Raw genomic sequence first — 13,146 nt, forward strand, 5'->3', positions numbered from 1 at the left:
CTATTAATAAAAAACATAGCTTATGTTTTAATCGGTAAATAATGTTTGTGACATCACACTAAAGACTCAAGCGTTACTTTCCTTCCTTAAAAAATACCAACAAATAATAAGTGAAGCCCTGGTTTGCACACCACAAAAATATAAAACAATTTTGTTTTCGACGATTTATTAGCAATATAAGCCTGTAGGCATCCCAAGCTTGAATACATCATATAAAATGGCTGCCCTGGCCAGCTTGACCGCCCAGTACACGGATTCCGAGAATGAGGGAGATGCTAGTCCGGATTCCCAAAACTCCACCGCGTCCCAGGTTTATTTTCACATTAGTTTTAGTTACTTTGGCCAAGAGTTAAGAATTTTATTAACCGCATTCCCGTATACCCAGGTGATCATACCACCCAAGAGACCCACGCCGACGCCCACCAAACAGGATGAGGAAACCAAACGATCCAAGGAGAAGAAAAAGAAGCGTGCCAAGAAAGTGCGACGGCTAGTGAGTTACCAGGATGACACCTTGATTTCCGACGAGGACGAGGACCGCGCTGCAGCGTCCTCCAGCGAAGAGGAGTCCAGCAGTGGCGAGGAGAGCAACAGTTCCAATTCCCAGAGCGGAGACAGTCTCAAAGCCAAGGATAAAAGCAGTGCTGGTAGTGGTTCCAAGGACGGAGACACCCCCATGGAGGTGGACGAGGAATCTGCGGGGTTCCCGATCGAAGAACGCACGGCTGAGAGCTACGAGAAGGATCCCAAGTACGCCAAGTACAAGTTTCAGCTGCCACCCGAACCAAAGGGGAAACCGTCCGCAGAATTAGTGGCCAAGATCACTAAGATGTACACAAAGATGAACCAGACAAATATGGATATGAATCGCGTCATACAGGATCGAAAGGAGTTTCGCAATCCCAGCATCTATGACAAACTAATAAGCTTTTGCGACATTAACGAATTCGGAACCAACTATCCGCCCGAGATCTATGATCCTTTGCAGTGGGGCGAGGAATCCTACTACGAGTCCTTGGCGGCGGTTCAGAAAACGGAGATGGTGAAACGGCAGAAGGATCGCAAGGACATGGACAAGGTGGAGCAGGCCACTGCGTTGGCCAGGAAAGTGGAGGAGGAGGCCAAAAAGCGGTAAGAATGCCTCAATCTACTATTCTTAATGAGTTCATTATTAAATTGATTTCGTACTGCAGGAAATCCAAGTGGGATCAGCCGGCACCTTCTTCAACAGTTGGTAAGCCCACTCTTCCGGCTCTAACCACTACGGTTACGGGCACCAAGGGCACCGTCATCTCTGCCTTTGGGTCGCTGCCAAAGAAGCCAGCCGTTTAGACTGTAATCTAGAAATACACTTGTACGTTTACAAATTAAAACATTCTCGTAAAAAAATTTTTTTATCACTGAGAAGATTTTTTATTTTAATTGTTTAGTTACATGTTTTGGGTTTTTTTAGCTCACACTGCGTCTTACAATAAAAAAAAAAACGTGTACAAAAATATGCAAATAATATTTCAAGTTCATCGCTGCTTATAAATATTTTATTTTGTAACACATTGTCTTTCTTTAAAGAACATTTTTGTGGAATTGTCAGCTTTAGGAATACCTCACATGCCCAAATAACATAAAAATGTACAATAGTATTTTCTTGGTATATTTAAAACCTATTCCGTTTATTATACTTACTCCGGCGCGGTCACACTGGCTCTAACTCGAACATCCGTGTGTGTTGGGTTGTACTTTTGCGTTTTGGATCACAAGAAACAAATAAATACAGTGTTTATTTATTGGATGCAGTCGGCGTTATGATTTGAAAAAATAGTGCGTGATACTTAATTAGATTGAAGTAAAATTTGGTAAACGAACACAGGGCAAAGCAACAACAACCACACACCGAGAGAAAAGAGAGAAGACAACGCAGCAACAGCAAAAGAATTTTTCGATCTGAGCCGAACGAGTCTGTGTGTGCAAGCGAGACAACCTGAGATTTGTATAAAAAGATAAAAAGATGAAGAAGATGCCGAGATAATTGTTAAACCCAGTGTTCGTGTGTGTGTGAGTGGTGAAAAATTTAGTTTAAACAATCTTGGCCGTGCCATTAATTGAAGGTGCATATAAATGCGGATGTGCCCATTTAAACGGCAACCGGTATTTCGTCTGCCCCTCGCTGCCCATCCTTTTTTTAGCTGCGCGAGTCGCTATTTTGCCGCAACTTGCGCTGCATCGCTCCTTCCCCTCGCACTCGCTAGATAGCTTATTTATAAACCCAATTGCAAGAACGGAACAGAAAATAAAAAAAAGGAGGCACCGTTCAATTGTGGGCAATTTCAATGGGTGAACGCCATTGTCTCTGGAATATGCATAATATTTAGCAACAGAAAAAGGGGGGAAAAGTGGGGAGAAAAGAGCCTAAAGAAGAGGAAGAAGAGCAAATCTCTTTGTTTCGCTCGCAACAATGAGATGCGCTGTCCCTCTCTCTCTCTCTCTCACCTTTCGGAGCTGCCACTTGTTGGTGTGTTGGTTGTTTGCCGTGCGTGTGTGTTCGTGTGTTGCCCTGCCCAAAAACAACTGAATTCTATACAGCTTGTTGCTTTTTCGGCCGCAGGAAATCAAATGAGAGCGTATTCGATAAAAAGAGATAAAGAAAATACTGTTCGGCATCAGGTGTTAAAGTGCTAAGCAATTCTGAAAGGCAAAGGAAAGTAAACAAAAACGAGACGCGTGTGCTTGTGTGTGGCGCCTATAAAAGCCAAAAGCAAAAAACTGACACCTAAAAAGATACACGCAACAACAAGAACCATTATTAATAATAACCAACTAAATACAACAACAAGAAGCTACGGCATCGAGTGATTCAACGCGGCGCACCAAATAAACCATGTCGGATTCGTATTATCAGGTGAGTGTGTGTGCGTATGCGTGCATGCGTTAGAGGTATGCGTCCGCCGGTCAAATTGGTTGCTTAACATTTTCCCTATCAGCAAGCGGGCCCTCCACCTCCTTCCCTTTCCCTCTCCTTTGTGGATTCAGCCTTGGTATTATGGACATTCCAACGAAAAATACAGTTTTTATTTGAAAGAAAATACAAAATGGAAAAATGTAGTAAATGTAATATGTGTATGTTTCTTTTTTATTACTATTACCATTTTTTTAAATTGCAGTGAGTAATCACCAAAGACTATAAGAAAAATCAATAGTCTACGTAAGCACCTTTACTTTTTGATGAAGAATAACTCTTTAATACTTTGGAATATTTTTTATTATAAAATTTCCACTCAGCATCCAACCAAAGTATTCATTGTTTTTGTTTTGTAAATTCGAATCACATACACTGCCCTTTGAGTAACAATCTGTATGTGATCAAGAAATATTTTGGTTGCAAATGAGATTGTTAGATTCTATATATTCACTGGTCAAGCTAGGTGCAATGTTAATTTTGGTTGAGGCTTATCGAAGACATTTAAGCATAACGCTCATCTCTACTCTGGAGCACTCTGGGCTGGGTATGCAAAGGTCCTTTCCTGGCTGCCACACCTGTTGCGCACCGGTTGTTTCCGCTCCAGCTGAAACCACTTGTGGGTCATCCCATCGACCAGGAATAATAACAGTGCCAATAAGAACAGCCACAAATGCCTGCAAATGACATCACTTTTGTTAGGTGGCGTGCACAAATCGCGTTCCACATTCAAATTCACATCCACTGCGCCAAGTGGCAATTGGCTTAAGTGCGTGACCCGCAGCCTAAAAATAGACACAGCGGTTAACAATTTTATGGACATTTTTAATACCTACTGGGTAATTTGAACGCCTTGAATGTATGCAAGTGGAAATTATAGGAAATCACCAAAAGAAAAAGATCACAGTTAAAAGTGTTTTGAAATGGTTTAAGTTTAAAAGTCCCACTAGTAAAAGTACAATAACTATTCGATTTTCGAAGGAAAATCTACCCAGATATCCATCCAAAATATATATATTTTTTCATAGGTTTACCATTTTGGTATTATTTGGATTTGGTATTATATCTATGTCGCAATTTTTTCTGTGTAGTGCATTTGCGGACGGGTTACAATTAGTGGGTTGCCCTGCAATCAGTTGATTACAGGGTATTTAACTGTGCAGTTTATAAATAGAACACTCCGCCAAGTTGTTTTGGTCGATTCGACGCCGCCTTATCTCAGTACTCGCTTATCGCTTTTTATAAATTCTGATTGCAGCTTCTGTGGTGATGTTGTACTTGGTATCGGGAACAGCATCCATCACGTAGTGAGTGACTCAGAAAAATCATTCAGCACTGACCCATTAAGTTTCATGAATCCATTCAACAGACCTCGCAGCTTCTTTCAATGGTGAATTTTTGGGGGATGGGCTTTTGAAAGTACAAAACCCCACCAAACAATATAAGCCCAGTGGTACTCAAACTCGGTGTTTAGCCAGAAAACCAGATTCCTGAAGAAGGAGCAGCGGCAGCTCCTACTTACATACTTTTGCCATTTACGGCGGTGCACCTGAGTGGAAGATGAGACGTAATCTGCCCGCAGGTTCGCTCTTTTCAGACTTCAGAAGGCCGAAAACCGGTTTCGGTTCTGATTTGAGCCATCTTAGCGTTATTCTAAAGCTGCTCGGCAGAACAGGGTCAGCCTGTTGGCATGGAAAACGGCACTAGAGATAAAGGAAAGCCTAGAATGTTGGTTTCCCTGTTCAACATCATCAGTTTGATTCACAACTGATTTTTAAGTAGTAAGGTTTGGGGATCTTTTATAAATTTAAAGTATGCGCACATAATACATGTATGTATAAGTCAATGCTGCTATGAACTTTATTCCATTTAATAATCTAAACTCTGGATAAATGTGCTTGTTAATTTCTTGAGTGTTTTGAGTTTGGTTTTAAGCATTGTTGATTTGTTTAACAAATTTGCAATGGGCAAAAGGCCTCAACAAACACACTTGCCATGCGTGCGGAATGTTAGGCAAACAATTGGTATGGAATGGCGGTTGGACCATCAAGTGTCACATGTCCCTGCCTCTCTGCCTCGACATGACCCCTCCTGGCCATCTCCTGCTTCATTGTGTGGCCACATCTTGGCCACTGACAGGCTGTCAGAATAAACAAAGGGCCACACAAGGGGGCCCGAGGGGCGTGCAAGGAGTTCAGCAGCTTGTTGTCTCTGGTCAGTTGTTTACTTTTGGCTCTGACTGCATCCCACAAAGTACCTGCGACTGCGAGATAATTCCAACAAGTATACCAATTAAAGGTTTATGTTTCCACTCAGATTGGGTGTACAATATAAAGCCTTTGTTTTTCTGACTCCACAAGGAAGTGAAATCACCACACAGAAATAAATTGTGTTCTCCAATAATGTTACAGAAGTAACCTAGTAATCAAGGAATGACAGGTTTAATTTGGTATTTATCTAAGGTTATATGTTTTTGCGACTATATTTATGAAAGTAAGAAGATTTTGTGATGAGTAATTATCAAAATATTCTCAACACAATGTATCTTTGTAACTTATTCAGTATTTCTCTATTTATTCCTTTAAAATAGAAACATTTCTCAGCTTCGAGTTCTAAAGACGATGCAGATACTGCAGTGAATTTCTTTAATTAAATTGCCACTCGGTCGCCGTCTTGTTTACAGCTTCAATTTTCCTCTGATTCTTCGCTGTGTTTCCGCACATTTGTTTTGCACGAGTTTTCCTCAACCCTGGGATGGGATGCATTTTATTAAATTCAATTTGTATCTATTAGGTTGGCGTGGGGCAGGCTGATGGATGCTGATAAGCTTATCATACTGCGACTAGTCGTGATTTGTATATGTAAGTTCCAGCTGCGCAAAAAGTTTTATTTCGTTTGAGCGATGAGACTTAGACTTGAGCTTGCGTAAATATAAAACGCCTTTCCACTTTCTTCACCCACCCGCAAAAACATTTTCCTTTCTGAGGCGAAGCCTCACAGATTATATTGGTTATATTTCATTGGTACAGGCAGTTGTTGTGCTGATGTTTTGTTATCAATTCGACCCTCGGATCTGCTTTGCCTGCTTACATAAATTGAGCAATTAAATGTTGTAAAATATATGCATCGCTTCTAGTCAAGCGTTTAAACGGAAACTTTATTACCATTAGTTTTCCCTCTTCGATTTTCCCGAGAGGCAAAAGAAAGTGTTTCGCACCGCGGGGTCGACGGGCATTGAAAATCATTTAATTAACTTGCTGCCTATCGCTGGCCTTTTATTTGTGTTGTTCGCTGGCGTTATATCACACCCATTTGCCCCTCTGCATTTGACTAAGTTAATTCATAGCTCGTTATTGCTGTACAACCCCCACCACCACCCTTCCACTTCCTCCAGCCGTGGGCACATTTAATTGCTGCAATTGATGAGTTCAATTGCGCAAATTATTGCGCTGACTTTGTGCTACAGCTGCTGCTTCGTCCCTTTTTCCCGGATCGATACGAGTTTGTGGGTGTGAGTGCTTTTGGACTGGCAGACCGATTGGGTTGGGACCTGAAACAACAGGTGAGGAGCTAGGATATGGGAATATTACCTTGGTATTATTATATTAGAATGGGTTTATGCCGACGGTTGATGAGCATAAATTATTGGCCTGCGCAAATTAATCAAAATCTATCGTAACAAAATCACTTCTGAAGTGATAACAATTAGATGTGTTTTAAAAGGTCATTTCTTAGATAGTCACTGAAATCTAAGTTAGCCTTCTACGTGTTTTAACCATGGAACTAAGCCAATGAATAAACTTCCAAGCACAGTTTTCTTTGAATTGCGATTACAAGACTAAACTATGTATGTGCCCCATTTCGGGTGCCTCGCTTTTGGCGCAATTCTTTCGCCTGGATTTTGCTTGGCGAACGGGTTTTCGCCTTGAACTCGAAAAGTGGAAAACTCGAATTCGGCGCATGCAGGTGTCCCAAATTACAGTGGGTTCTCGAAATTGGGACATCGTTAGTTAGCCAGCCTATGCTGCTCGGCTCTTTTGGGTTGCAGATGATGTGCCCCAAAAGGGGAGGAGTGCGGCAGGAGTGGTAGCCAAGAACCAAAAACCAAGAACCACAAGAAATGCAGAAACTAGTTGCAGAAGTAGAACTCGTCTCGCCTGACACCTGGAATGTGGTGCACCTTAAGCCAGCGTCTTGAACTTGCCACACTCCGTTCGGAGTTGCAGTTGCAGATGCAATTTCTTTGACAACACAGCAGCCGCACGTGCAGCCGTTAAACAGCTGGGTATTGTTGTTTGTTTGCTCGTTTTTGTTGTCTGCGGCCGCTGCTGGCCGTTCATTTTCATCCAATTTTCCTCGCCTGCGACGGCTGCTGCGGTAACATTGATTTCTGTATAATTTTCGTAATTTTCACTTTCACTCGACCAAAAACGAACAAATGAAATCCAAAAACAAAAGCTAGGCCGCCACTACGACTGCAATTGCGGCTATTGCCATAAAGCATTTTTCAATCAAATTAACAACATGTTAATAGCATAACAGAGACATGCCACTTGCGCATATGTGAGTGAGAAAGAAATAAAGATAGGGTGACAGATACACTGTTCGTATCTAGGGGCTACTTGATACAATTTCTTGTGTTACATTTTTAATAGTGGATTATCCAAATATTAATTGCAGCATTTAATACCCTAAACAGTCAAAGAACTTTTTCTTAAAAAGAATTTAACAAATCCATTAATCATTAAAATATGTATACTCCTTGTCAACACGAGTACGGTCCTATATGGAATTTTTCTCAGCGCAGTGGTGCAGTGGGAGAGAGGGGAGAAAAGTGTGCCAGGGCTTTACTACAATTGTTTGGCAAACACCTGCGATGCTTCGTCCCTCTTCTCATCTCGCAAACTCTCCAAGTTTGAGAGCCGCTCTCTGCCAATTTTCCCACTCTAAGCTTAGCTGGCTTCCTCAAACAAACGTCGCTGTTGCTGTTGCTGTTCATTATACCATTTTTTTTTCGATCGCTGCAAGTGTTGTTGACCGCCGAGTTTGACGCCGGAGCCAGAGCCTCAGGCGCTGCTCTTAAAATGCCGTTGTTCGTTGATTGAATGCAGCAGAAGTAGTAACAACACGCCACGAACAACAAACAATGCTGAAAAGCTTCCCATTTAGAGAAGAGTACATAAATTTTAGTCAGACGGGAAATATGTTTCAGGTAATGGTATAAGTAAGCTTTGTAAAATATTAAAGTATTAGTCATTTTATGCCATTTCTAAATTCTACCTTTTCGTTTTTTTTTAATAATAATCTATAATATGCTTTCTACCGCACTATTTTTATACCCGTTACTCGTAGAGTAAAAGGGTATACTAGATTCGTTGAAAAGTATGTAACAGGCAGAAGGAAGCGTTTCCGACCATATAAAGTATATATATTCTTGATCAGGATCAATAGCCGAGTCGATCTGGCCATGTCCGTCTGTCCGTCCGTCTGTCCGTCCGTCTGTCCGTCCGTCTGTCCGTCTGTCCGTATGAACGTCGAGATCTCAGGAACTACAAAAGCTAGAAAGTTGAGATTAAACATACGGACTCCAGAGACATAGACGCAGCGCAAGTTTGTCGATTCATGTTGCCACGCCCACTCTAACGCCCACAAACCGCATAAAACTGCCACGCCCACACTTTTGAAAAATGTTTTGATATTTTTTCATTTTTGTATTAGTCTTGTAAATTTCTATCGATTTGCCAAAAAACTTTTTGCCACGCCCACTCTAACGCCCACAAACCGCCCAAAACTGCCACGCCCACACTTTTGAAAAATGTTTTGATATTTTTTCATTTTTGTATTAGACTTATAAATTTCTATCGATTTGCCAAAAAACTTTTTGCCACGCCCACTCTAACGCCCTCAAACCGAAAAAAACTGTCAGTGTTGAAGACTCGCCTTCGCACTTCCACTAGCTGAGTAACGGGTATCAGATAGTCGGGGAACTCGACTATAGCGTTCTCTCTTGTTTTTAATAATAATCTATAATATTCTTTCTACCGCACTATTTTTAAATCATATAAATGACTACAATTATTGAAAACTAAATTTCTATGTGTTACATTACATGCTCAAAAAATTGACGATATTTGAAAACAGTTAAATTAGCTTAGGCCTTTGATTAACTCTTTATATAATCATACCCGTTACTCGTAGAGCAAAAGGGTATACTAGATTCGTTGAGTATGTAACAGGCAGAAGGAAGCGGTTCCGACCATATAAACTATATACATATATTCTTGATCAGGATCAATAGCCGAGTCGATCTGGCCATGTCCGTCTGTCCGTTCGTATGAACGTCGAGATCTCAGGAACTATAAAAGCTAGAAAGTTGAGATTCAGCATGCAGACTTCGGAAACATAGAAGCAGCTCAAGTTTGTCGATTCATGTTGCCACGCCCACTCTAACGCCCACAAACCGCCTAAAACTGCCACGCCCACACTTTTGTAAAATGTTTTGATATTTTTTCATTTTTGTATTAGTCCCGTAAATTTCTACCGATTTTCCAAAAAAAAAATTTGCCACGCCCACACTTTTGAAAAATGTTTTCATATTTTTTTTATTTTTGTATTAGTCTTGTAAAGTTCTATCGATTTGCCAAAAACTGTTTGCCACGCCAACTTTAACGCCCACGAACCGCCAAAAACTGTCACTGTTGAAGACTCTTCTGCGCGCTTCCACCAGCTGAGTAACGGGTATCAGATAGTCGATGAATTCGACTATAGCATTCTCTCTTGTTTTTTTAAACCTTTGTTTTATGATATCTTTGCGGATTTCACTCGAGCTAGTCATTCCCCTAATACACCAAAGAAAAGTTATGGTTTGAGTTCTGCAAGTTTTCCAATTTGTACCCATTCCCTGCGATAGTGCATGGTGGTGTTTGTGCGGAATCTATGTTAATCACATTACGTGAGCTCGGCTAATGCCTCGCCGATTCTGTGGGAATTGCTCTGATTTTTGTTTTTATCGCTGCAGCAGTTGCAGATGCACCTTACAGCTCTTAATGCAATTAGTTGAAGCCGTTGTTGTGCTCCTCCCTACCTATGTTTTCCATCAAATGCGCTTCGACACATCAGTTTTCCCAGCGAAAAGTAACTGTAATGTACATGCTTTATCGTTTTTAACTGTAGCGAAAACGCTGGTATATTAATTGGGTTGCTGTTGCTTGGGATTTCGGGGATAAAGTCTTTTAACTGGGGCTGGTTTATTCTTTTACTGGCTGTTGAGAAGATGCAAATGAGAGTCGACACCCTTCACATGATGTCTTGAAGCCAGCCAGTCGGAACTTTTCAGGGGAAAGAGCGTCTTCCTCTTTGACGTCGGCCGACACTGTGGGCCCTTTTCCCTGTTTTTTCCTCTTTTACCAGCCCTGCCCTCCCCGCTGGCCGCCCCTTCTGGCCATAAACGATTCTTCTTGGCAGCCATTGTTGCCGCTGCCCTGTCATTGTGGCCACTTACAGTCCAACTTCTTTGTTGTTAATTACAGAGAACGTAGTTGAATGAAGCTTAAGTATCTGAAATGCGTTGGATTTTTTTGCTTTAACTAAAGGTATCAGTTCCTAATTTAATAAGTTAGAAAATTCTCTTTGGGCAACATTGTAGTTTAATAACTGCGCTTTATATGTTACAACATTCGTGTACGCGACGCTTTACTGTACCTTTCCTGTTATTGTTGTACTTGTTACTGCATGCTGTTGCACACGACAACGATGTCTTCCCACAGCCGCATCGATGCGACAGCAAAACTCAGACACAGAGCCAAGTTAAAGCTATAGCCAAAGTTAAAGCCAGGCGACAGCCAGAGTTTTCCCTTTCGTTACGTGACAGCGCCCAAGCAATCACAGGGCCCGAAAAGCACCATCCTACAGATACATTTTCAGAGACATCTACGTCTGCAGATATGTACATCTGCAACAGCCGTAGCTAAGACCTCAGACAATCTGCATATCCATTCAGATCTTAACTCGGCTTTCGTTTTCCATGTGGTAAGAGTATTCGTTTTGGCATTGTTCTTGGCTCCGTTTCCCTTTTTAATGACATAATTGACAGGTACTCATTTTCCAGCTCAACGCGGCAAACTTTCCCGAAATATCCAATCCATTTCCCCATCATTTAAGATCTTACTTTTCCAGTCGTAAATTGTTGATGTTTCGGAAACGCATTGCCATAAACAAAATTAATTTAAGAATTTTATTGGTAATATCTACGTGTCTTAAATATGCGATGAAACCTATGGTACGTAGAGTGCATCGCCTTCTCTTGGCTTGGACACTTTTCCTTTTTTTCTGCCTTTAAAGAAAAGGAGCTGGAAGAGCTGCTTGTAATTATGACGAAACTGGCTGACTTGTCTCGTTGGCTGGGCAACTTTTTGGGCGCTGTTTTCGAGGCGAGTGCGTGGCAGTGTTTATAGTGATCGGTGTTCGGCGTTTTGGGACTTGGGTTTGTCAACCTCTGGGATCTTGGATCGTCGTGGGCTGGGCGACTGGCATGACGCATTCGACGCTTTTTGGTTTGACTGCCGCATTTTGGTTTCGCTTTTCCGAGCAAGCAAGTCTCTTATCAGTCGCTGCACTTGGCATTGGCCACATTTTCTTTTTTGGCTTGTCGTTTTTCATTTTGGCTGCACATCCGACATCCGGTTTCGGGTTTTGCCAAGCAATTTCCGTTTTTACAACGCGCATAGTACTGGGAATCACACACCCCCACAACGAGCCACACGTATCGATTCGAAAACCCTTTAATAACGTCATTGAATAGGTCAAACGGGTGAGTCAGGGCCGCCGAAAAGGTGGGCGGAGGGGGCTAAAAGGGGACGCCCTGGGTATGGATATCTAATTAGTTACTCGTTTGCGGGGCTTCTTCACATTTATTTTGCAGAGGGTTGAAGGCTTTAAATTCAATTCAGGTGGAGGGACTTTTTACAATTATTTTTTTTGAAGCAATGGGTAGAGTAATCAATATAACACTTAAATCAAACTTGTGCGTTTAATAAGAGATTTTTTAATATTTTTGTACAAACAGATATTGTTCTTTTTGGCATATACATAGATGAAAGGTGGAAAAAAAAATATTAAAATAAAAAAAAAAATAAAAAGTGTAGGAGTGGAAGTTTTGGGCGGTTAGAGGGCGTTATAGTAGGCGTAGTGGAAATGTTTTTGACATCCTGATTTAAATTAAAGATAGATAAATTAAACAATTTCAAAACTTTTTTTCAAAATTGTGGCCGTTGCTGTTCTGGGTGGTTTGAGGGAGTTTGAGTGGAGTAACGGGTATAAAAATGATGCCCAACAACTATGCATTCCTAGCAAATAGCAAATAAAGTTAATAAAGATCCCGTTTTTGATGATTTGTTCTAGAAAAATATAGCCTTGGGTGAAAGAATTTCTGTAGAGCGGAGAAAGCCTTGGATAAAGAATTTTTCTAATTGAAGCGGCGCCACGCTGAGCCATGGAATTTCCCTCACTTGCTCTCTCACCCACTTTTCCATTTTCCAGCTATTTCAAAGCTTATGCAAATGACGACACTTGGCTTATCTTCAGGCTTATTCTCCGGAATAAACAATAAACAATGTCGTGGCCAGCTTAAATGTGTGACAGTTCTATAATAGTAGAAATATCGGAGAGGTGCCGCGAGCTTATTCTTGAGTTCGAAAAGGGGAGAGGGGATCTCTCTCAAATGTTAATCAAACATAGCTGTACAATTCCCAGAACTGGTACAATGGGAGTGCTGAGAAAAGAACGAGGTGCTGGGGGGATAAGGCCATAAGGAAAACTGAAAAGAATCTGAGCGGAGCCAATTAACCAACTTGAGTTGCAGTTATTCAGCGGCACACTCTCTTTTTAGCTCTCTCTCTCTTTTTTAATTTTACTTATTGGACTACACTGGCAGAAACTTGTTTTGTTTTATTTGGTTATTCTTTCCTCAGCTGTTTAACCAATATTTTTCCGATTCGATTAAAAAATGATTGTAGAATGCATATTAAATTTTTTAAGCTTATACAATTTTGAGACTTTTAAATTTAAAACCTAACAAGTATAATAATAATACTTTTTTATCATAATAACTTCAAGGTATCTTGGAAATTCACATAAATTAAGATACTTGAGGATCCCTTTTTTTGAAGTTTTTTGTTTCTGACATGTACTTTATA

At 41.0% G+C, this 13,146-nt stretch overlaps 2 protein-coding genes across 5 annotated transcripts in view; both read left to right on the top strand.

Annotated features, from left to right (window-relative positions):
- Positions 1–116: 116 nt before the first annotated feature.
- LOC122626070 (SAP30-binding protein) lies at positions 117–1,354 on the top strand. The gene is made up of 3 exons (XM_043806186.1): positions 117–310; positions 386–1,131; positions 1,194–1,354. Exons 1-3 carry the CDS (start codon positions 218–220, stop codon positions 1,330–1,332), a joined length of 978 nt encoding a protein of 325 aa, XP_043662121.1. The 5' UTR covers positions 117–217; the 3' UTR covers positions 1,333–1,354.
- A 333-nt stretch (positions 1,355–1,687) lies between these two features.
- LOC122611394 (serine/threonine-protein kinase N) overlaps positions 1,688–13,146 on the top strand; it is a 34,196-nt gene continuing 22,737 nt past the window's right edge. Inside the window, exons 1-2 of one of the 4 annotated variants that reach the window (XM_043784425.1) lie at positions 1,688–1,818; positions 2,581–2,896. In XM_043784425.1, coding sequence (XP_043640360.1) covers positions 2,876–2,896 — 21 coding nt within the window. In that variant the 5' untranslated portion in view covers positions 1,688–1,818; positions 2,581–2,875. Of the gene's footprint in view, positions 1,854–2,580; positions 2,897–13,146 lie in introns of all 4 variants that reach the window. The other 3 variants (XM_043784424.1, XM_043784426.1, XM_043784427.1) reach the window with 3 other exon arrangements.

The sequence above is a fragment of the Drosophila teissieri genome, chromosome 2L (assembly GCF_016746235.2).
Source record: "Drosophila teissieri strain GT53w chromosome 2L, Prin_Dtei_1.1, whole genome shotgun sequence".
NCBI classification, from domain to species: Eukaryota; Metazoa; Arthropoda; class Insecta; order Diptera; family Drosophilidae; genus Drosophila; species Drosophila teissieri.